The sequence below is a fragment of the Scyliorhinus canicula genome, chromosome 16 (assembly GCF_902713615.1).
Source record: "Scyliorhinus canicula chromosome 16, sScyCan1.1, whole genome shotgun sequence".
NCBI classification, from domain to species: Eukaryota; Metazoa; Chordata; class Chondrichthyes; order Carcharhiniformes; family Scyliorhinidae; genus Scyliorhinus; species Scyliorhinus canicula.
The window spans coordinates 120457982-120482347 of NC_052161.1; the positions used below are offsets into that span (position 1 = coordinate 120457982).

The 24366-nt window shown below is 43.6% G+C and overlaps 1 protein-coding gene across 1 annotated transcript in view; it reads right to left on the minus strand.

The window, feature by feature from the left end:
* Positions 1–24366, minus strand: part of ubr4 (ubiquitin protein ligase E3 component n-recognin 4) — a 207540-nt gene that overhangs the window by 126606 nt on the left and 56568 nt on the right. The window contains 13 exon segments of the mRNA XM_038822101.1: positions 591–773; positions 1698–1868; positions 4638–4871; positions 8088–8235; positions 9626–9696; positions 9821–10012; positions 10226–10289; positions 10532–10720; positions 12116–12314; positions 15384–15484; positions 17998–18099; positions 20391–20603; positions 21856–22013. Coding sequence (XP_038678029.1) covers positions 591–773; positions 1698–1868; positions 4638–4871; positions 8088–8235; positions 9626–9696; positions 9821–10012; positions 10226–10289; positions 10532–10720; positions 12116–12314; positions 15384–15484; positions 17998–18099; positions 20391–20603; positions 21856–22013 — 2025 coding nt within the window.

Below are 24366 nucleotides of genomic sequence, written 5' to 3' on the forward strand. Positions count from 1 at the left end.
CAGGGTTCCAGGTTCGATTTCTGGCTTGGCTCACTGTCTGCGGAGTCTGCATGTTCTCCCTGTGTCTGCGTGGGTTTACTCTGGGTGCTCCGGTTTCCTCCCACAGTCCAAAGATGTGCAGGTTAGGTGTAAATTGCCCTTCATGCCCAAAAAGGTGGGGTGGGGTTGCTGGGTTACAGGGATAGGGTGGAGGAGGTGTGGGCTTGGGTAGGGTGTTCTTTCAAAACTCGATGGGCCAAATGGCCTCCTTCTGCATTATAAATTCTATGATTCTATGAAGATGTTAACAGTCATTGAAATTGAATTTGATAAATCTGGCAACTTGCAGAACAGCACCTACCAGGTTTGCCTCAAAACACTAACCAAGTTCATTAACATCCATCAGGGAAGATGTCTGGTCTATATATGATTTCAGTGCCAGATATGTTTGCCTTGCAAACTACTCAGTTGTCAGCTGTAAATGTGCCGTGTGTGGCCGTGACAATGACACTCACATCTCATGAGCATATAATAAAAAAAATCTAAATAGTTAGCTACAGTAAATTCCATTCAGGGAGACATTCAAAACCAAATGTGATAACGAAATGCACCTTTCCCTTCTCGTGGCTAACAGCCAGGTGCTGTCGTCGGCCGTGTGGAGAGGAGAGGACGCACATTGCCACACGACGCAGCACGTGTGCACTGATTAGCTGCCGGATTGTCTGCCCTTGGTCCCCGCTGTAGTTCATCCGCACATTCTCAAAGGCCCCTTCCTGAGAACCCAGGGTTGGAACCTACAGAGATCAGAACATTCAATTAGAAGCATCAGAGCATCAAAAACACAACTTGAATAATTCTCATGAAAGCGCACCTTAAAAAAGCAGGACAAAACGGAGAAGCACGTAGCAGCTCAAATCAGACAGAATACAAACAACACTTCAACATCCCCACCCACTTGATTAAAAGAAAAGTGCAATGAGCAAAATTATTCTAAACGTGAGAAGCAGAACCGTTAGAATTCCTCCAACAGCAGTTACTCTACCACAGCCACCCCTGCAATATGCCATTTTATAATGTACTTTTCCACTCAGGATAGTACCACATAATCTATTCCTGCCACTCTCCTATATCTCTTTATACTTCCAAGGAAAGCAATCAGATCCAAAGAGTAAGGCAGTAGGAACTGCATGTTGAAATAAAGGTGGGAGAATTCTCCAAGCTTCACCCTCATGGAGAATGTGAACTCAACTCTGTAATGTATCTCTGCTTTACAACATATTTCCAATTGTTGCACAAGTCCCGGAAGATGTGCTTGTTAGGTGAATTGGTCATTCTGAATTCTTCCTCTGTGTACCCGAACAGGCGCCGGAGTGTGGCGACTAGGGGATTTTCACAGTAACTTCATGCGGTGTTAATATAAGCCTACTTGCGACATTAAGAAAGATTATTATTAAATGTATTATTTATGGGTTTCTGTTTGCTGCTCGCATAGTTTGGCATTTTGTGATTGGAGGACCAGTTCTAACAACAAAATTATATAAGAGTGGCTTACACCATGTGATTTGACCTTGGATGATACTGGGTCTTTTTTCACTGCTTGTTACGGAGGAATATCACAGTTCACATATATTACACAGCGTTACATCACTCATCATACTCAATTACTGTACCAAACACTTTCTAACCCTTAACACTCCATTTCCAGTTCCAGGGCGTACCATCAGCTGGTCAGTCATTTCCATGTTCTTCTCCATTGTATGTAGATCATCGAGTGCCTGCTGGGCCCGGCTGCTGCTGCCAACCGCAGAGGCTTGCTGGAAATTTGTCTGGATAGCATCCATCAGGAAGACTAGCATATCGAGGACTAACCCAGCAGTGGAGCAATCAGACTAGGAAAAGGGAAGAGGAACAAGGTTAGAAGAAGACAACTGAAACTATGTTCACCTGCCTATGTCAGGAGGACTGGCTGATATAATGGGTTAGATATGGGCCATTCATTTTTGGAATCTGGGTTGAACCCAGCCCAAGCTATTGAGATGAAAGTCTCTGCTGATTGTAAGAATCCAATGTGAAATTAATCTCCACAGTTTCAATCAAGTTGCCAGTGACCAAGTGGCTAGACGCACAGAACCATGGATGAACACCAAGCATAAAACCAGATGACAGGTGCAAAAAATATTTTATAATACTAATGGAACATTGTTTTTTGCCTCAAGGGAACATGAATACAAAGGTGTGTAAAGTTGTGTTACAACTGTAGAGGTCTGGTCAGACCCCATCTGTAGTATGCCATCAGTTCTGGGCACTTGACCTAAGAAAGGACACACTGGCATTTTTAGGGGTGCATAGCAGATTCACCAGATTGTAAATCATGAGACAGGTTGCATATCTACATTTGTATTCAGTTGAATATGGAAAATTAAAGGATAAAAGAAGTGAGGTATTTAAGATGATTGCAAGATTTGATAGGGACAATGCAGAGTCCCTATAGTGCATTACTAGGTATCTTATCCATGCGCGACTTGCCATGGAAGTGTTCGATGGAACAGCATACAGGGAGTTTTATTCTGTATCTAACCTGTGCTATACCTGTCATTGGAGTACTTATTGTTACTCCAAGTTCCAGAAATAGAAAACGATTTATTCCCATCTTTTATCTCACTGATCCGCAGTAGAAATGTGGTTTTGCCTCATAAATTATTAAGCTTGTTTGCTAGATACACTCCAAAACCCCTTGGGCAGGAATGCCAAATCACCAGTGTGAAACTGCACATAAATGTTGTTCTTTAAGGTCAAACAACAATTTAATAATGTCGTTCAACAAGTTTAATCACAGTGCTCAGAGGTGGGCAGTGCCGGCAACAACACAGGAAACACGAGAGCAAAAACTGCAACAGTAGACAATGTTTTTTACAGCTCTAGCAAGCAATAACCATCAGCTGGCAAAAAGCCACTGATTTCAAATCTAACAAACAACTAAAATGTTTCTCAGCACTGAAAAAAATCTGCACAACCTAAAAGAACCAAATATTACTTTAAAGCTGTATTGCATTGGACATATCGCTTTCAAACACTGCTCTTTTGAACTATCTCTCCCTCTCCACAGTACACTTGCATTGATCACTGGGAGCACAGAAGAGTAGCCAGTGCCCCATTGGAAAACATGCACTCTAAATCGCAGAACAAAGTGAACTGTATCCCAAGGCACTTACTTATACCGGATTCAATTGCTAGATTGTGATGAGTCTCCTGGTTTACGATTAAAAAAAACAACTGAACACATGTTGGGACAGGTAAAAAAATCTCAACTACACAGCCAAACACCCACCGCACATGGAGGTGGTTTTGAAGTGGCACGATAACATGTAGCTAGAGTTAAATAATTTCCACACACAGCCGGACAGACACAGACACCTCACATAGCCACACACACCTCACAGCATAAGTAAGGAACTTATGCTAAACTTTTATAACTTACTGGTTAGGTTTCTGCTGGACGGTCATGCCCAATTTGGGCACCACACATTAGGAAGGATGTTAAGAGCTTGGGGAGGGATACAGCGGTGTATAAGAATGATATCAGGGATAAGGGACTTTAGTTATGCAGAGAGATAACAGAAACTGAGATTGCTCTCCCTAGGGCAGAGAAATTAAGGGGAGACAATAGATGTTCAAAATCATGAAAAATGATGTTAAGGGTAAATATGAAAAATGATTTCAGCAAATGGTGGAAGCAGATTCATTAGTAATTTTCAAAAGGAATTAATTATTGCTTATATTTTCAGGGCTATGAGGAAAGAACAGGGAAGCAGGGCAAATTGGACCATTTCTCAAAATGGCTAGCACAGACACAGTGGGCTGAAAGGCCTTTGTCCGTGTTATAACATTATTTACCCCACTAAGTTTCTTCTCTTCTCAGAAGGTGTTGAATCTTGTTGGGGCTTAATTTCCAAGGTCGTCACATACCTTTTGACAACAAATGGCCATTTGTCCTGTGAACCTCGACAGCGAGTGCTGCTGAGCTATTCCTCCGAAGAAGGTGTCACATGTGCAACACATCCTGTCCCGACTTGGTGGTCACATGCAATTTGCAGGTGTTATCACCAGGAAACCATCAACCCCAAGAACCTTTGTTGATCTCACATTTCCTCCCCAATGTCCCAGGTAATGCAAAAACAGCATAGATCCAGGAGTCAAATGCAACACACCCCAATCTGTACGTGTCAACTGCTTGTTATCTTGATTATATAATGATGTGGAGATGCCGGCGTTGGACTGGGGTGAGCACAGTAAGAAGTCTTACAACACCAGGTTAAAGTCCAACAGGTTTGTTTCAAACACGAGCTTTCGGAGCGCAGCTCCTTCCTCACCTGAGGAAGGAGCTGCGCTCCGAAAGCTCGTGTTTGAAACAAACCTGTTGGACTTTAACCTGGTGTTGTAAGACCTCTTACTTGATTATATAAGGCACAGGGAACCTGTGATGTAAAGCTTGCAGAGTGGGTTCTGAGTGCTTATATAACTAAAATCATTATTTTTGACATCCTTCAAAATGATTCCAAGTATAGCATCCCTATATCAAACAGCCTTGTAGTAACTCATTGACCAACTATCCCACTGCATGAATGGACTTTGTCTCTCAATTCGCACAACATACTCACCACCTGGCTCTGTAGCTCCTCCCTGCAGCCCTCAATCTGTTTACACAAAGTACTCTTCTTTGGTTTGTCATCCTCACCGGTCTTGCCATCTGCACTCATCAATTTGCATTTATCTGCTGGTGAAGTGCTTTGGTGTCGCAGGGCACTTTCTGGGACACGGGGCTCATTCTGGAAGGCAGATGATTCCTTCAAGGTAGAGCTGATTCCACTGCTTGGACTCCGTTTTACCAGAGCCTGCCGAAACAGCAATATTGTATTTGTCAATTGACATTAAAAAGGACGCACAGAAAAAAGAATTTGGAAAATAGGCAACCAAACTGCAGCCACCACTGGTGGCCCTCATTGTTCAGTCCTACTTAGAACTGATATTGCTTCATCTTGTATGTTTAGAAAGGTTTGTTTTATTGCTGTCATTTATTGATGGATAAATCCCAAATTAGACATTAAGATCTGCTAGTGTTAGCAACTCAAAATACAAGAATGAACGGGGACAGGAGTTTTACTTATATTCGGCTCCAAGGCCCACAATGTTTAAAGAAGAAGGAAGAAGTGGCCTAAATTGCGCTGGCTTGGACATAATCTTTACTAGCTTTGCAAACAAGGCTGGAAATGTTTGTGGTTGAAAATGGGCAACCCAATTCTGCTAGTTTATGAAATTGTTTACCCGAGATCTGTGGAGGCAGGATTAATGAATATCTTAAAGGCTGAGTTAGAATGACTCCCTCTAGGGTACAAGTGTACCAATGACATAGGTAGGGCTGGGAAAGAGGTTCTGCTGAGGGATTCTGAGCCGCTCAGGGCCAAATTAAAAAGTAGAACCTCAAGGTGATAACCTTTAGATCTTTACCTGACTGAGCCACAAGAAAATTGACCTACGGTAAATAAAATTAGAGAGATGAATGCCTGGCTCAACGGTTGATGTGGGATAGATGGATTTTGATTCATGGGGCACTGGTGCGAGTACTGGGGAAAGTGGGCGCTGTACCGTTGGGGCGGACTATATCTAAACTGTGCTCGGATAAGTTCTAGCAAATTATATAACTTGGGCGGTAGAGGGGCTTCAAATTAAAGAGTAGAAAGAGGGGATCACTTGAGAGGATTAAAGCAAATTACTGCAGATGCTGGAATCTGAAATGAAAGATTCTCACTCAACAGTATAAATATTTCCCACTTTCTCTGTCTGTTAGCTTTGACAAAGTCATTGGACTCGAAACGTTAGCTCTTTTCTCTCCCTACAGACGCTGCCAGACCTGCTGAGAATTTCCAGCATTTTCTCTTTCACATCACTTGAGAGGAGATAGAGTAAAAGGAAACAACAACATAATAGCCAGCAATTTGGGGAATGATTACCAGATAGAGACAAGAATGGACTGAGCAGCAGTTAAGGGCAGAGATTGCAAAAATGATAAAAACAAAGAATTTAACACCCTGGATCTGAATGCATGGAGCATTTAAGGGATGAGCTGTTAGCACAAATAGACATAAATATGTATGACCTGATAGGCATTACAGATACATGGTTGAAAGCTGGGACCAAAGTGTGGAAGGGTATTTGAAATATCAGAATGACAGGCAGCTCAGAAAAGGTGGCAGTGTAGTTCTGTTAATTAAGGATGACATTTAGTTCAATACTGGAGTCGGTTTGGGTACAGGTTAGAAATATTAAAGCTAAGAGGTCACTTGTGTGAGTAGTTACACTGCAGAAAGAGCATACAGGAAGTAATAAATGAGGCATGTAAGAAAGGTACCTCAATCATCATGGGAAATTTTAATCTAGATGTAGACTGGGAGAATCATATTTGCAAAGGTAGCCTGGAAAATTAGTTCATAAGAGCACTATCTTAGAGCAGTATGCTCTAGAGCCACTAGGGAGCAGACTATCCTGGACCTAGTAATGTGCACTGAAGCAGGATCAATCGACAACTCTCATGGTAAAGGAGCCTCTAAGTGACAGCAAGCACAACATGATAGATTGTCATGTTCAGTTTGAAAGCAAGTATGAGTCCATGACGAGTATTTTACTAGCATACGAAGTAGGAGCAGGAGTAGGCATGTCAAGGGCAGCACGGTGGCGTAGTGGGTTAGCCCTGCTGCCTCACGGCGCCGAGGTCCCTGGTTTGATCCCGACTCTAGGTCACCGTCCGTGTGGAGTTTGAACATTCTCTCCGTGTTTGTGTGGGTTTTGCCCCCACAACCCAAAGATGTGCAGACTAGGTGGATTGGCAACGCTAAATTGCCCCTTAATTGGAAAAAATGAATTAGGTACACTAAATTTAAATAAAGGAGTAGGCATGTCCATTCGACAGGGAATTAAAAGGACAGGTCCTGGAACCATGAAAAACATGGGGACAGTGAGGCATAGTGGGTGGCTGGGGCTCTGTCATTATCACTGAACTAATATCCTTTAGGAAAGGAAATCTGCAGTCCTTACTTGGTCTGGCTTACATACAGACTGTGCTGTATTGTTCTTTAGGGTTTTGGCCAAGGGTGGTATCATGACCGGTACAGGCCTGGATGGTCAAAGGGCCTGTTTCTGTGCTGTATTGTTCTTTGTCCTTTGTACACGTGACTCCAGATCCACAGCAATGTGGTTGACTCTCAAACGCCCTAGGGATGGGCAATAAATACCGGCCCATCCAGTTTCGTAGATCAGAGTGAAACTAGCAGATAATGTGTTTAGATGATTACTGCATTGTTACAGATACAGTTAGCAGTCATTGGTTCTGCCATTGTGGGTGAAGGGAGGGTCAAGGCAAGTGACGTGGGGGTGGAAGTAAATTGTCTCATCAATGGACAGGATATGAGTGTTTGAAGCTCAGCTTGGCTTGAACAGGACACAAGGGTTTGGAATCTTAATTTTTGGCCTGAACAAGCATCCAGGGAGAGGTGAAGCCAGAGTGAGAGTGAGGAGTTTTGCGTGAGTACCGAAAAGGATGGCTTCGCCAAAAGATAGAGCTGGTTGAGCCAAAAGATAGAGCTGGTTGTCAATAGCATACATATGAAAGCTGAAGCCATGTCGATATTTAATCTAATCAAAACGTGACATATAAATGTGGAAGAGGGGTGAAAGATGGAAACTCGGGTAATATTGAGGTTATCCTGTGGATCAGGCACAGAACCTTTCGCGACAGATCCTCTTATTATTAAACAGGTACAAGCGTTCTGTGTCCTACAGAGATGGAACAGAAGTATGTGGAATGGATAACTTGGGAAAGTTTGCCCCCCTCCAGACCGCAGGACTGGTCCACCGTCAAAGATTACAACTCCTGGCAGTCCTATCCCAGTTGGCAGAAATCACATGAGCTTTGAAGACACGTGAACAAGGATGCAAAGAGAATCTGAAATGCTGCCACCAAATTAATTTGCAGAAGCAGTGACTGACAGATGGTGTAATGATGCACCAGATCGGTTTCATTTTTGCCTTCAGTACAATCTATTTCCATCACATACTTGACAACTTCCATCTTCCTTTGCTCCGCAGTCACAGAAAAATGATCCGTACTTGGCATAAGAAATCTCATGATCCTTGTGACAGACTTTAGCGCAAATTGTACAAACTCCTACTCCTTCCACCATTTTACAGGTGTGACAGTGATACCTGAAACAGAAAGATTAGATTGAATCAGTTTATCCTACCTCATTCAGTCATGCTTAATCTCGAACAAACAAATTTGATGTTACTACACAAACTTTGTGATTTCCACCATTAACAAAGAAGAATCAATCACACAAGTTCCCTTCCCAAATAGTGGCAAAACAGTGTGTTGTCAAGCAACCTCCTCCCATTATCAAAAACAGGCAGAACATTCCATTTGATGTTCTCCGCAGCGAGAAGTGTGCTTATGGACAATGGCAGAACCAATGACTGCTAACTGTATCTGTAACAATGCAGTAATCATCTAAACACATTATCTGCTAGTTTCACTCTGATCTACGAAACTATGAAATTTATTACTGATTCTTATTTCTGCTCCCATCTCTAATACGGAGGTTAACCGTATCCCTTAAAATTTGATTTCAGAACCAGCGCAACGGCCATATTTATTGCCCATCTTCCTGGTTGTCGGGCACCAGTAGTGACTTGGTGGTAGTGCTCCTACCCGAGTCAAAAGGCCAAACGTTCAAGTTCCACTCTGATGCACAAATCAATGGACACGAAACGTAGATAAAGTCCGAACGATAGGCTTTAATACACAAGTGGACCTGGCAGCAGACGTACAGAAGAATGGCAGACTGCCGGGGAAAACGGGTTCTTATACCCTGCCTTGTAGGCGGAGCTACCTACCTCTCAGCCAATCAGCTGAGAGGCACATGACATACCCGGGCCAATGGGCAGCAAGTCCTCTGCACCAATGGCAGCTCACACTTCCAGGTACCGTAATACCCCTAGTCATACTACCACACACTCCAAAGATGCCGACATAATCTAAGTTCAGCAAGGGGCTGCTGAATTATCGGAGGTGCCATCTTTTTAAGTGGGCATTTGACCATGGACCTATCCATCATCTTAAGTGAACGCAAAAGATTCCAGGGCACTATTTTGAAGGGGAGTTCTCCTCACTATCCTGGCCAATATTTATCCCTTGACCATTACCACCTCTGGTCACTGTCTCACTGCTGTCTGTGGGAAGCCGCTGTGTGCAGATTGGCTGTCATGTTTCCTACATTGCAACTGTACCTACACTTCCAAGCAATTACTTTGATTGTAAAGTGCTTCAGGGCATCCTGAGGTTGTAAAAGAACACTATAGAACTGTAAGTCTTTCTACTTTTAGTTATCCTGAGGAGGGAAGATCTTCACCCTGAGCCATTGTAACCCTTGGATTGATGATACTTCCACTCTGGAGGGATTAGGTCCAAGTGGAGTGGGGAGAGACCGTTGAGTTGGGATGATTTGACGGACCTAAATCTTCTAACTCACTCGACCAGAAGGAAAAGTCCTGGAGCCCACACACACCATCAGCTTAACAAAAGGACTAATATTCTCACCAGTGCTGGTTCATGAATTCCTTCTGCGTAATTGTGAATGTGCAGAGCTTGTTACACAAGGAATCTTCATCCTGGGGGGTGAGTGAGAGAGGGAGAGAAAAGAAATATCACTCACTACAGGTGCAATCAGCTATAATGTTGTCAGTTTACAATACATTGAATAAAATTGTTTCAGCAGACTGGCAAACTACTCACCGAGTCCTCTGCTTGCGAGTCCTCTTCTTCTACAACGAGATCTTCCACCCAATCAGAATCAACCTCAATTGCTCTTTCCTCACCATCCACCACCAGGTGCGTCGATCCCTGCCCGCTATTCTGTCGCATAGCATTCATGACATCGGCAAGATAGGACATGATGTGACATGCACAGTCAAGCATGCCTACATGCTGCACAAGAGAGAAATGTTAAGCTGGGAGTCAAAAGCAGATGTATTCAAACTGCCTCCAGATGAAATCATATTGCGTGCTGGGGGGGGTATGCAGAAAAAGGGACACAATGTTTACAAATAAATTATTGCAAAATCCGGGATTATGGATTTTTAAGCACACACCAATTTCCTACAGTTATTCCTACTACCTCAACATCCCCCCTCAACTCACCTTCCCCTGGGTTACATTCGCTCCCACCTTCTCCAAGACATTCTTCTGAGAAAGATATTTCTTACTGAAAAACAAAGACATAACCATTTACAGTCACAGAAATTGAATATACTGAACTAGAAGCAATTAAATGCAACTCCCACCCACATCCCACAAGAAGTTTGGTCCAACCTAAAACATTTAATGTTTTAGAACGAGTGCAAAGCAGTTAATTAAAATCACTGCCAAACCTAGTTCACCTCAAGAGGTGACCACTTTCCTGGTCTGACGTATTGTAATCACTCACCCAGTTAATGACATACTCACCATTTCCCTAACCAGTCTACAGCTGCACGGTGAAGCTGCAAGTGTCCTCCTCCCTGCCCAGCACTGGCCAATGTTGCCATAACAACCATGAGCTCTGGGAATCCAGTTCCATCACCGTTGGACAACATTTCTGCTGCCATGGGGATAAGTGTGTTGAGTAATACAGTGCAGACACCTTCTCCAACTTGGCTAAAGAAGAGACAAGAACAGGTTAGCTCCACCTATTAACCAGCAATAGTAACTTTCAAAAGAGAATTGGGTAAATACTTGAAGGGGAAAAATCTGCACGGCTATGGGGAAAGAGCCGGAGAGTAGAACTAACTGGATTGTTCTTTCAAAGAGTTGGCACAGACATTATACCTCTTCCTGTGGGATAATGTCTGTGATTAAAATGATTAGAAATACAGGTTTCAGTAGTGGGTCCCAGTAATCAATTTACCTCCACGCCACAGAGTAGAGTGTTTAAATTCACCAGTGCAATTGATCACAAGTGGTTCAGTCAGATATTAGTGTAAATGAGGAGTTGTCACTGTAAGATTGAAGAAGTTAGTTTTGAAGCTTTTGGAGGAGAAGAGAGAAATAGAGGAAAGAGAGTTTAAGTAGATAGCTCCTGAATGAGTAACCAAAACTCATTGAAGGGTCTGTTGTCAGAAGGAAGTCAGGGATTATGGGGAGCAGGCAGGAAAGTAGTTAAGGACATAATAAGAGAGCTATAACTCAATATGGGATAGAGTGCAAGTGCTGATGTCTTGGACAACTTGGAATTTGTAGAGGATAGAATTCAAGAGGAAACTAAAGAGTGTCAAATAGTTTAAAGTCTGGAGATGAAGGATGCTTGGGAAACCATTTCAGTGGTTATGTAGCGAGGTGCGGGGGGGGATTATTTTCTGATTGAGCTGGGGGTCTGGGTTAAAAGTTAAAAGGGGGGGCAGGCGTCAGGCAGCGGGTAGAGTGTGGGGGGTTGATTTTTTGGGGGGTGCGTAAGTATATTTTGGCTGTTTGCTGTTGCCATGGTTGGTTTTTGTTTTTCTTCTTTGTTGTGTATATATTTGAAAATGCCTCCAATAAAATGCGGCTCACAATTTTAGATGGGAAGCATACACAATGGGTTAAGCCTTATCAACGTAGGGGTGAGGGAAATACTTGCTGTCTGAGGGTTACTGACATTTCAAAATTATTTAAGAATCATGAAGAATGTTAGCAGAAGGGAAAAGTGGGTCTGTCAACACGAGTTCTTTCCATTCTCTACCTGGATCATCTGGTTTTCCTTCCTTGTAAGTACATGCATAGATGCTTTAAGCCATGTCCTTATGGCACCTGTTACTAGACAGCTGGTTTGTGAAGCAGAGCAAGGCCAGCAGCGTGGGTTCAATTCCCATAGCAGCTGAGGTTACTCATGAAGGCCCGCTTTCTCAACCTTGCCCCTTGCCTGAGGTGTCACCACCAGTCAGCTCGCCCCCTCAAAGGGGAAAGCAGCATATAATTATTTGGGACAGTGGCGACTTGAGGTTTTTCTTACAGGCACGAAAAAGTAATCTAAACGCAGCCTTTGCTACTGAAACATAACTCAGGGTTTCGAAGTACCTGTTTTCTCTAACGATACATGCAGTCAAAATCTGCAGAAGTTGCCTGTTCTCTTGTACTACATCCAGCTGGTCAGAGTCTTTAGGGGGTGCATGGGTCATTCTTGTCAGCCAGGCATGTAATCGGCTGTGTTCAACGCAAGCCAGCTGAGCAAATGAGCCACACAAATGCAGAAGACTTGGATTTGGGCTCTTCTCCGCTGAAACAAAAAACAAAGCTAGTATCTCATGTAGTATCCCATTTTCAAATTTGCAGAGGCATCGCCTACACTAATGAATCAATGTTCAGCTTATTTAATGTACTATACTAAGCAAAACAGATCAACTTTTCTTACGTTTTTTTATTAAGGATTTTTAAGTTATAAAAGACAAAGGCAATTAACAGGAATTAAATAATAAAGTGAAACAAAAAAAAAGGAAAAATTGTATATACATCGGTTGATTTTAACTATTTACATCGGTTGTGGCTTCTTGTTTTGCGTTCTCCAGTGGGTGCTTATTCCCAACCGGATCCCCCACTTTCCTCCCCCTGCCTTCTCCTCGACCCCCTCCCCTTCTATTGTCTTCCTTCCTCTTCAGCTCCGTAATTCTGTTCTTCTGTGATTGGCGTGACACTGTGTATTTTATTGTTTACTTGCTGATCTTGGTTGGGTTCCATGTTCATTGTTCCTTCCCCACCCTCCCCCGTTGTTGTGTCATTGCTTTCAGCTCCCTCTGGTTTACTGGCTGTTGGCTGCATACAGGTCTTGAAACAACTGAGTGAATGGCTCCCTTTTGTGGAAGCCTTCTTCCAACCCCCGGATGGAGAAGTTGATTTTCACCACCTGGAGAGATTCGGACAGCCAGTCTGCGGCTTTGGGTAGTGCTGCTGATCGCCAGCCAAGCAGGATTCTTCTGCGGGCAATTAGGGAGGCAAAGACAAGGGCGTCAGCCCTCCTTCCCATGAATAGATCTAGCTTTTCTGTGACCCACTCTTGGGTATGGTTCCACCCTCATCCCCACCACCTTGGACATTGCCTCAAAGAAGGCTGTCCAGAACCCGACAGGTCTTGGGCAAGACGAGAACATGGGTATGTGGTTGGCCAGGCCTCCTTGGCATGGTTCGCATTTATCCTCCATCCTCCATGAAGAACCTCCTCATTCGGTATCTTGTTAAGTGGGCTCTGTGTACCACTTTCAGCTCCATGAGGCTTAGCTTTGTGCAAGTGTAGGTGGAGTTGACCTTGTGAAATGCTTTGCTCCAGAGTCCCCACCCTATTTCAAACCCCAAGTCCTCCTCCCATTTTTCTCTTGTGTGTTTGCCCTCCCATACAGGTTGTCACAAAAATGCCACAATCAGTTTTTCTAATGAGTTGAAGACGGTCTTGGGGATGTAGATCGGAATGGATCTGAACAGGAAGAGGAACCTGGGCAGATCGTTCATCTTGATCATCTGCACTCTCTGCCAGGGAGAGTGGGAGTGTGTCCCACCTCTGCAGGTACCTTTTAACTTCCTTCGTTAGGCTGGTCGGGTTTCATTTGTGGTTCCCTGTCCAGTCATGAGCGATTTGGATCCCCAGGTAGTAGAACGTGTTGGGCCTGTTTAAGTGGCATTCCCTCCAGCTCTGCCCCTCCCCCTTGCGGGCTCACTGGGAAGACCTTACTTTTGCCCAGGTTGAGTTTGTAACCCGAGAAGGCTCCACATTCTCTCAACAGCGCCAAGATTCCTACCTAACTGCTTTGCTGATCTGAGATGTAGAGGAGCAGGTCATCCGCATAGATCGAGACTGTGCTCTATGTCTCATCTCTGGACCCTTCCAGTTCTTTACCGCCTTGAGCATGATCGGCAGTGGCTCGATCGCTAGGACGAACAGCAGCGGGGACAAACGGCATCCCTGCCTTGTGCAGCTGGAAGTACTTAGAACTGGAGGCATTTGTCCGTACGCTCACTGTGGAAGCATTGTACAGAGGTTTCACCCAGGCGGTGAACCCTGCTTCAAACCCGAACCACTCCAGTACCACTACGAGGCACTTCCACTTGACTCTGTCAAAGGCTTTTTCTGCGTCCAGGGAGATGATCACCTCAATTGTTCTCTCCCAGGTAGGGTCATGATTACATTCAGCAGGCGCCTGATGTTCGATGTTAGCTGTCTACCCTTGACAAAGCCCGTTTGGTCTTTTGCTACCACCTCTGCTACGCAGTCCTCCAGCCTTTTCGCTAAGGACCGTGGCCAGTATTTTCACGTCTATGTTTAGCAGCAAAATGGGTCATTAGGGCCCGCATTCTGTTGGGTCTTTGTCTTTCTTCGATATCAGCAAGATTGAGGCTCGTGTTAGCGCGGGCAGCAGGGTGCATCTTGCTCCCGAGTCTGTGAACATTTCCCACAGGTATGGGGCAGTGTCGTCGTAAATCTTTTGTTGAAGTCCGCTGGGAAATCATCTATTCCAGGCACCTTCCCCGCCAGCATGGAGTTGATGCTGTCCATGACTTCGCCCAGTTCTAGCGGTGCTTCCAGCCCCCATTTCCTGTCCTCCCCCACGACTGGTATATCCAGTCCATCAAGGAACTGTTTCATCCTCCAGTGCCCTGTTGGGGTTCGGAGGTGTACAGACTCTAGTAGGTCTCAAATGCTTCGCTGATCGTTTGCGGCTCTGCTACTAGTTTGCCTTTGCTGTCTCTAATTTGAGCGATTTCCCTCGTGGCTGCCTACTTTCTCAGCTGGTGAGGCTGGCTTTGTCTCCATGCTCGTACAGGGTGCCCCATGCCTGGCGGTGTTGGTGCACTGCTTTCCTCGTAGAGAGCAGGTCTAAGTCCATTTGTAGCTTCCTCTCTCCCCCACACCCCGTCGGGGATTTCTGCCCTGGTCTTCTTTATAAACCCAGTGTTGTCTCAGCTGGAGGCGCACATATTTACTAGGACTACCGGTGCCCTGTCTAGGACACCGCTGACCATGACGTACCGTTCCCCCTGGGTCCGTACCCATCCTTCTCACCGTAAATATCGTCCTCTTATTTAACAGTATGGCTACCCCCCTGGCCCTCGTCCCGTAGCAGGAATGATAGATCTGCCCCACCCAGTCCTTTCTTACCCGCGGTCGCGTTTGTTAACGCGCTTCCGAACTGAGCATCTCCTCATCCTGCACTGACCCTGATCCAGCCGACAATGCAATTCAACACAAGAACCCAAAAATGTGAAGAGTGGCCCAACATTCTTACACCATTGTTTTCAGGTTAGTAGCACACACTACAATTAACTTCTAACAGCTGAGCAAACTGAAGATGGCACTCACCAAGTTGGAAGAGTTTTGTGAAAAACTTCAGCACTCTGTTACAGAATTTAGCTGAAAGGTTCTCATTGGCCGTGGCCATCATGATTTGCACCAGTTCCCCACTGTAAAGGAGAAAGGAAAAACAATGCTGATACGCAGACAGGAAACCGACTCAGCAGTCTCAAGATGAGACACAACTTTACCAAACCAGAATAAATCAATACAAGCGTCTAGAAAGACAAAAAAAAAATCAATCTAACACATTGCATTTCTAAGAGATTTTTCAAACTCAACCACGAGGACCACAAAAATATGGTCTTTGTTTAAATGTATTAACTACGCTGTTTCTATAGGCAATGGAACAGGCCCAATGCTGCTTACAATTGGCAAATGAATAATGGAAAAATGGGGCAGGGAGAGAAATCATTCATTCTGCACAGTTGGTAGCTTATGGATTCATCAACCTGGCATGTGCTCAGGCCATTTGAGCCCAAAATTGTTTAACTGAAAAATGCACACAGCTGTTATGGTGTGGTGTTAAAATTCTGTGAACACTGGGATCAACTCTGCACTTGTACACACAAAAAACATTTGCTTCATGACACCTCATAGACAGATATGTCAAACAGGTAAAAGGATAAAAACTATGATACAGCCAAAGTAAACACATGGGGAAATAAGTACCAGTTGTTTAAAAAATGAAAGGTCCACTGAAAGGGACATGGGCCAAATCATTTAACTAGAATAAAACTGTTACATCTATTACGGTCCCAGACCAAATCCCAACAGTGGCTGGGATACTGGACAGAAATCCCAATGTTTTACTTTATTTGTAAGACTGGAAAAAAAGATTTGCTCCAGAAGTGATTGCATGAAGAAATAGGGCATGGGTATTTTAAAAACAAAACATAGAACATCGAACATAGAAAATACAGCACAGAACAGGCCCTTCGGCCCACAATGTTGTGCCGAACTTTTGTCCTAGATTAAGAACAAATCAATCTACACCCCAGCAATCTACCGTAATCCATGCACCTATCCAATAGCCGCTTGAAGGTCCCTAATGTTTCCGACTCAGCTACTTCCACAGGCAGTGCATTCCATGCCCCCACTACTCTCTGGGTAAAGAACCTACCTCTGACATCCCCCCAATATCTTCCACCATTCACCTTAAATTTATGTCCCCATGTAATGGTTTTTTCCACCCGAGGAAAATGTCTCTGACTGTCTACTCTATCTATTCCCCTGATCATCTTATAAATCTCTATCAAGTCGCCCCTCATCCTTCTTCGTTCTAATGAGAAAAGGCCTTGCACCCTCAACCTTTCCTCGTAAGACCTACTCTCCATTCCAGGCAACATCCTGGTAAATCTCCTTTGCGCCTTTTCCAAAGCTTCCACATCCTTCCTAAAATGAGGCGACCAGAACTGCACACAGTACTCCAAATGTGGCCTTACCAAGGTTTTGTACCGCTGCATCATCACCTCACGGTTCTTAAATTCAATCCCTCTGCTAATAAACACGAGCACACCATAGGCCTTCTTCACAGCTCTATCCACTTGAGTGCAACTTTCAAAGATCTATGAACATAGACCCCAAGTTCTCTCTGCTCCTCCACATTGCCAAGAACCCTACCGTTAACCCTGTATTCCGCATTCATATTTGTCCTTCCAAGGGCAGCATGGTGGCTCAGTGGATAGCACTGCTGCCTCACAGCGCCGAGGTCCCAGGTTCGATCCCGGCTCTGGGTCACTGTCCGTGTGCAGTTTGCACATTCTCCCCGTGTTTGCGTGGGTCTCACCCCCACAGCCCAAAGATGTGCAGGGTAGGTGGAGTGGCCACACTAAATTGCCCCTTAATTGGAAAAAAACGAATTGGGCACTCTAAATTTTTTTTTTTTTTTTTTTAATTTGTCCTTCCAAAATGGACAACCTCACACTTTTCAGGGTTAACTGAATACAATATTAAACTTTTTAACTTCACATTTGAAAAGAACAGCTTACAATTATCCTTTTAAATACTATTCTTCAATTTCCCATTAGATAACAAGAAAAAAAATCAGCACAGTATGGAGTAATGCTTGCATCGCAGAACTTGTCCCCAGACAAGACTGCTCTGCTTTAATATTACTCTTTCTTACTATGGGAGAATTATGGACTCAGCATCTGGCAGATCAGAATTCAATTCTCTCCAAAGCTTCCTCTGCAAACTGCCTCTCTTAACGCTTTACAAAATGTCTTCCTCCATTCCTTGGCTCCACCCAGCAATGACCTCACCTCCCCAAGCTGAAAAACAAATTATCTCTGCAGGCTGCAAGGGCACATAAACTCCTCATGGACTTTCCCAATCAAACCACAATCCAATAGCCCAGACTAAAAAACACATTCCTTTGTCAATTTACCTTCTGGCTACTAAAAGCACCCAGGCTTTGCAAAACAGAATTCTTCTTTTAAAAAGCATAACCACTGCAGTCAAACTCACTCCAACCCCAAGCTTTTAACCCATAAATTTCCCAATACTTAGAAACCAATATTCCTGAAGTCTTCCAACCAGCACAAATCCAATACGTGTCCCCTCCCTCGTGCCGTTTGCATTATTTTTACTTCTCTAGCAGGTTAAAGCATCCTCCTTTTACCGTTCAGAGAAGAATTCCTCCATGGCTTTGCGTGCCTGGCTGCTCTCCAGTTGCTTCTCCAGGTACTGCAAACATTCCTCCAAGATAGTCTCATCCAAACCACTGTGGGAACACGATAAAGCAGTTTATTAAAAAAAACATGCTGAATACACACTAGCTCTTATTCAGGAAGGAACATGCATCACCCTAAGCTCGACTTGTGCAGAAAGGCAGTTTTAAAATGCGTGTGTTTTAAATGTAAAATTCAGATTAACTCAGGACATTTTACTCAACTGTCTGTCATCTGCTGACAAAATTTACATTTCACATATGTGAAGTAACATAATAGACACCATATTCTCACCTGAAATCAATCCCTGTAAATCTTACAAGATGCGGTTGATGGGGTTATGTTCTGTACACAACCCAAGCAAGACAAATAAATCATATCCCATGCAACAATCTTTCCCTATACACCAAGATATAGAAATGCTGAGGAACACTAGAAAAGCCATGGACCATACTGACCAGGCCAGCTTCAATGCGATCAGAAATCATGACTTGCTGGACTACTTAAATCCTGACCTGTGAATTATAACTAATCGGAGACCAAAATAGCATACTTTTACCGAACCGTTTATTCCAAATATAGAACTGTGGATACGCGGCTTGAACCCTGGTTTCAAACAATTGAACTAATTTGAATCTGAAACAAGGCCGACTGCACAAATCAGTTGTGCTACTTTCCTGTGATGCCCTGTAGAGGAGCTCAGCCCAATCAATTTAAAGAGCTGATTAATAAGCCACGCAATGCCAAAACAATTATTAACTATGGATTATTTAAAACATATTGCAGAAAATATAGTAAAGGCACTTATACAGTGCCTTTCATAATCTCACAATTGCTCAAAGCGTTGCACATTCAATTAATTAGTTCTGAAGTGTAAAACTGACATACACAACAACCATTTTGGTACAACAGTGTCCCATGTGAGAGATGTAGGATTGTCTATATTTTTCAGTGTCCTGATTGACTAAGTGGGATGAATATTGGTCAGCAGGTCAGAACACCCCGTCCTTCTTCAAATGATGCGGTCTTATAAACATGTACTCAGGACCGTACACTTATCATATCTGAAAGATGGAACGTCGGAGAGCGCAGCATTTCCTAAATACTGCTAGTGTAAAGATAGATTTATGTGCTGCATCCTGCAAGAACGTTTGAACCCACAATCTTCTGATTCCAAAATTAAGCTCTACCAACTGAGCTAATTAGACATCAGATTTGCTTTTTTTGTTTAAACTGTGAATTAACAAGAGCACATTTACACCCTAAAAAAACTTTTAGCAAATCGCTTATAAAAAGCAGTTAATTTACTGTTTAGGCGAACATATCTTACATCAGATCCAACGTATACAAGGCACAAGTCAGAAGTGTGATGGAATATTCTCCACTTGTCTGGATGAGTGCATCTCTAACAACACTGGAGAAGCTCAACACTATAGAGGACAATGCAGCCTGCTTGATTAGGAAATAACTTCCCGTCACATACAACACCCTGTCAGCTTGGCCTTACTTTCAATGTTTGGCTCCACCTGCATGTGTGAGCAGGCTTTCTCTCATTTGAATCACATCAGAGGTAAATTAGGCTCATGATTGACAGACAGTTTGAATGTGCGTTATGATGCAAACTTCAAAGAATGTGTGCAAAGATGCCGTAACAGATGTCCCATTAAATAAAGTAAAATGTTTCATTTATGCTATTAGTAATTATCATGTCAATTTTCAATAATGTTAAGTTGCATACTTTCAGTTATGCAAATGGTCATTCTTATGCCGGCTCTTTGTTGACCACTTGTTCTGAATTTTGGTGTAGTTTTGATTTTTGGTTTGAAAAGGTTGCCGACTCCCAACCTCGAAGTATGAGGGCAGCAAATACTTGGAACACCGCCACCTTCAATGTCCCCACCACCCTGACTTGGAACCATTTCGCTATTCCTTCACTGTTGCTGGGTCAAAATCCTTGAGCACCTTTTCTAACAGCAGTGTTGGTCTACCTGCATCAGATGGACTGCAGCAGTTCAAGATGTGGTTCACCACCATTCAAGGGCAATTCAGGATGCGCAATAAATGCTGGGCTAGCCAATCATGTCCATGTCCCGTGAAATAATAGTGAAGTATTTGATGTTTAGAGTTATCTCATTTTACACTTACCTGATAGCTTTAACAATACAAAGACTGACTGCTATATAGATGGGAAATTTGATACAATGGTTATCCAATTTGGTTGTCACTTCAGCAATTAGCTAACTCGGTTATCAGCATCTATTGCACTACAAATTCAGAACATCACTTAATTTATAACGTCAAAAGCTGATCTGACAGACCTTTACTAATTTGAATCTTTAGTTACCTATTGGGGTCAGAGTGGTTCGCAATTATATTATAGCAGCTTGTGATGAGCCGTTCGTAGATACGTGCAAGAAACTCATCAGATTCGGCAGGTCCGAGAATCCGTTCCAATGAAGTGGAGCTGATTTCAGACACGCTTTCTGTGCTAGTCTCCAAGAGCAATGGTAGCAGCGTGTGAATGACTTGTGCAGGGTTCAGTTCATCAGGACACCACCTAGTATGAGATTAGAACAGAAAATTCATGACATGCAAAGCTCAACTGAGGGAAGCAATTCAGCCACATATGTGAAAGCACTGCAAGGGAAAAGAGAGTCAAAAAATGGACAACACAGAAAGACAGAGCACGATCCTACAGCCACGCTGCGCTGGAAAAGCAGCTCACCTTGGCGCAGCGTGGCTGTTGAAACACAGGAGATCTCGTTCCCGGGATCTACCAGCTTGCAACGCCTCGCAAGATTCAACGCAATCTCGCCAGACGCTGCAATGCAATAAGCCTCACTCTAATGTGCAGATTTCCGAGGTACCGGAGGGCTTTAGGATACAACCCCTTCGCCCAACCCCTTTGCCTCATAGACCTCGGGCGAGCGCCGTTCAGTGCTGGTCCCCACAAACAGGAACCAGATGGAACGGCACTCGTGCGGTTCTCCCAGGGAATCGGAGATCCCCGGCTACATGCCTTTTGGGCAGGGTGGTGCACTGGCACTTCTGGTGCCAGCCTGGCACCCAGGTGGCACTGCCAGCTGGCATTTTTTGCACACACGTGATCGGACTGGGTTTGCCTGGTGTGGGCCTCAGGGGGAGCCTTCCATATTGCATTCAGGGATTCCTTCGGGGGCCTGGAAATCGGGACACCATTTAGTTCCAGCAAGTGGAGCTCCCCACTGCCAAAAACAGGGCTTATGAGCGGCCTCGGCCGTGCATTACCTATTCAAGCACCTTATTCAGCATGAGTCACGTCGACTAGCCATGTGATTTCTCGACAATGCAAGTGCCGGTGAACACGCAGCTAAACGTGCTTGCTTGGGGGCTTTATTCCCTTTTGGGAGAATCACACTCAGAATGACAAGCAGATAAATACAAATTGAAATGTAAAAACTAGGAACTATCCCCCATCCTATGAAACTTCTGATCACAACCCTGCGTTTGTGCAGGCAAACAAGTGGAGCAACTGTTGCACATCAAGGGTTCAGCTCAAAAGCAGCAATGGAGATGCCCAGAAGCACACTCAGTCACTGAAGTGTATGGCTCAATGGAAAAATAGGTTGATGCAATGACTACCTGGCGCACATGGTATCAACTTACCATTCTTATCAACACACCATTCCTAAAAGTGAAAAGTACTACGATACAGATAGATTAATGACAATTAATCCATCTGTATTATAATGATAATGAGGCTGTCAGGCATGTGAAGAGAGATTTCAGAACGAATACAGTCATGAATGAAAAAGCACCTACTGACTTACACAATTAGGTCACCGGTGAGCCTGACCAATGACAGGAGAATATGCTTCAGGCAGGCAGCAAGTGGCAGGCTCTGATTGGACAACGTACCGAGGTGGGCAGCCTGGATTGCACTAATGTAGCTCTCTGCAGGAATGGTGTCATTTGCAAATGCATTTCGCTACAAGAAAACAAAATCTTTAAGAACCAGTCTTGCTTAATTCCTGGAAAACAATTCAGATATTTCTTAATTTGCAGGGAATGGTTTCACAATGTCGATCAATTGGAAGAAACTTGTGGTGAAATACCAGTCCAATTCCATTTTCTAAAATAAAAAGCCCCAACAGAACTTTTCCTGGTAAAAGCACCAAGGTTATAGGTCATAGAATTGCATAGAAATGAAACACACGGGCAGCACGGTGGTACAGTGGTTAGCATTGCTGCCTCAAGGTGCCGAGGACCCGGGTTCGATCCCGGTTCACTGTCCATGTAGAGTTTCCACATTCTCCCTATGTCTGCGTGGATCTCACCTCCGCAACCCAAAGATGTGCAGGGTAGGTGGATTGGCTACGCTAAATTGCCCCTTGTATGTTCTAATGTATGTTTTTTGGAAAAATTTGAAAAAAGAAATGAAACACACAAATAAGCCTCGTGTGTGGTTCAACAGATCCATGTGGTGTGATCCTCCACAGGCAGAAATCCTAATCCCATCAGTCTAATGTCCATTTATCTTTACTATGATTAAACATTTACATTGTCTCTGCTTCAATCACTGATTCAATATGGCAATCCAATCCAAGTCTCTGTAAAAACATTTCCCCTAAATTTGACCTATTCAATCTTGTATGTAAGCCCCCTAATTTGTGATTCTGACAGGTATATTGGCCTTGGATGGGATGCAGCATAGATTTACCAGAATGATATCGGGGTGCTGAGGGTCATGTTACAGGGCAGCATGACCCCAATTAATGACCGAAGACTTGAGGGGCTAAATTGCCTACCTTGTTCCTCTCTTCCCTTAACCACTGGAAGCAGTATGTTTCTTTGTGTTTTGTCCCAAGCTGCTCTATTAAATCACCTCATAACCTCATCTGTTCTAATGAAATCAGTTCAATTTTTCAAACTTTCCTTGGTATTTGATATCCTCTCATATCAGGTAGCTTAACCTCGCTCTTCTCAAGTCTCTTGCACTCCTTTTATTATAGATGATGGACCAAGTTTTACTACTCAGTGCTCAAAGCACCAAGCCTGTTCATGCCTTCCTCCTGTACATTGTGACTTTTCTATCAGTAGGTATTGATTTTCAGCTTGGGTTCTACTGTTTCTTCTCTCCATAATGTAAGCCTTTTTATACAAATAGAACTTTGTCCTTGAATGGTGAATTTCAAATGATACCCAAAGTAATAACCATCAATGGTATTCACAACATGGCAATACAAGCATAAGCTAACAAAAGACGGGGAAATGATGTGATGTGAGCGCAGGGGCAGTTGCATTTTTATGAGCTCCAGCTCTGTTCATCTTTCAATCTTTGCTTTTGTCCTTGAGCACAGCATTTGTGTCTTTTCTTGGTTGCAAGGACCAGGATCGAACCCGGGCCCTCAGTGCCGTGATAGCAGTGCTAACCACTGAGCCACCATGCCACCCAGAGTGGTCTTTATCCTGATGACTATCTCACTCCTCACTTGATTTTTCTGGGCTCTCTGAAAATCATGTTGTAGGGAAGTAAATATTTCAAGGGTGATGTCCTGCACTGTTAGTTGTTACAGTTTTATCGTGTTACACTGAATATTGATTGTGGGATTCTGCTCACACAGAGTTGACGGAAAACGCCCATACCTGACATGAGTTACATTGTCCCATTCAGACTTAAACTTGTTTGTGGGAATATACAGGATGGCCCTGTTCAGCAAGGGTGAGTCATACAAGATCCATTATCCTTTGGGACACTCCTGCCTGACCAGCTAATAGCCAATTACAGAGTCTGATGGCTGCTTTATCCGTCAATGGGAGGTTAGTTGTATATCAATAGCATGGCTCTGTTCTTTTGTATAAATGGGAGTGGGCAATCAAACAGCCAGGATAACGATGATGGATTCAAGTCTGGAAACCCCAGAACATTTTTATTTGAGGGGCGAGGTGGAGCTGAGAGAGAGAGATAGAGTCCAATTTTGAACAGGTACACGAAGACGGCTTTGGAAAGCGACGGAGAGAGGTCATGAAAATTGCCACCAAGGCAGGCTTTGGAAAAGAGTTCTGAAAGAATTTCCCTACGAGAAGAAATATTGGTTCATAAATGCCTTTGCCTGCCTGTTTAAGTGGAATGAAAGGTGCAGGTTCATTTAAAGTACTGTTTAATGGGAACTAGTGTGTTAAAGTTAAAAAATTACACGTAATCTGTTATTCTTAGGCCGGCAGATTAAAAGTTTAATTTTTTTTCTTTTGTTTGAATAAAGTTTGTTTACAAAATTACCACACCCTAATTCTTATATTTTCACTCCTGGAACAAATCGATTTTCTGCACTGCCGTAAAA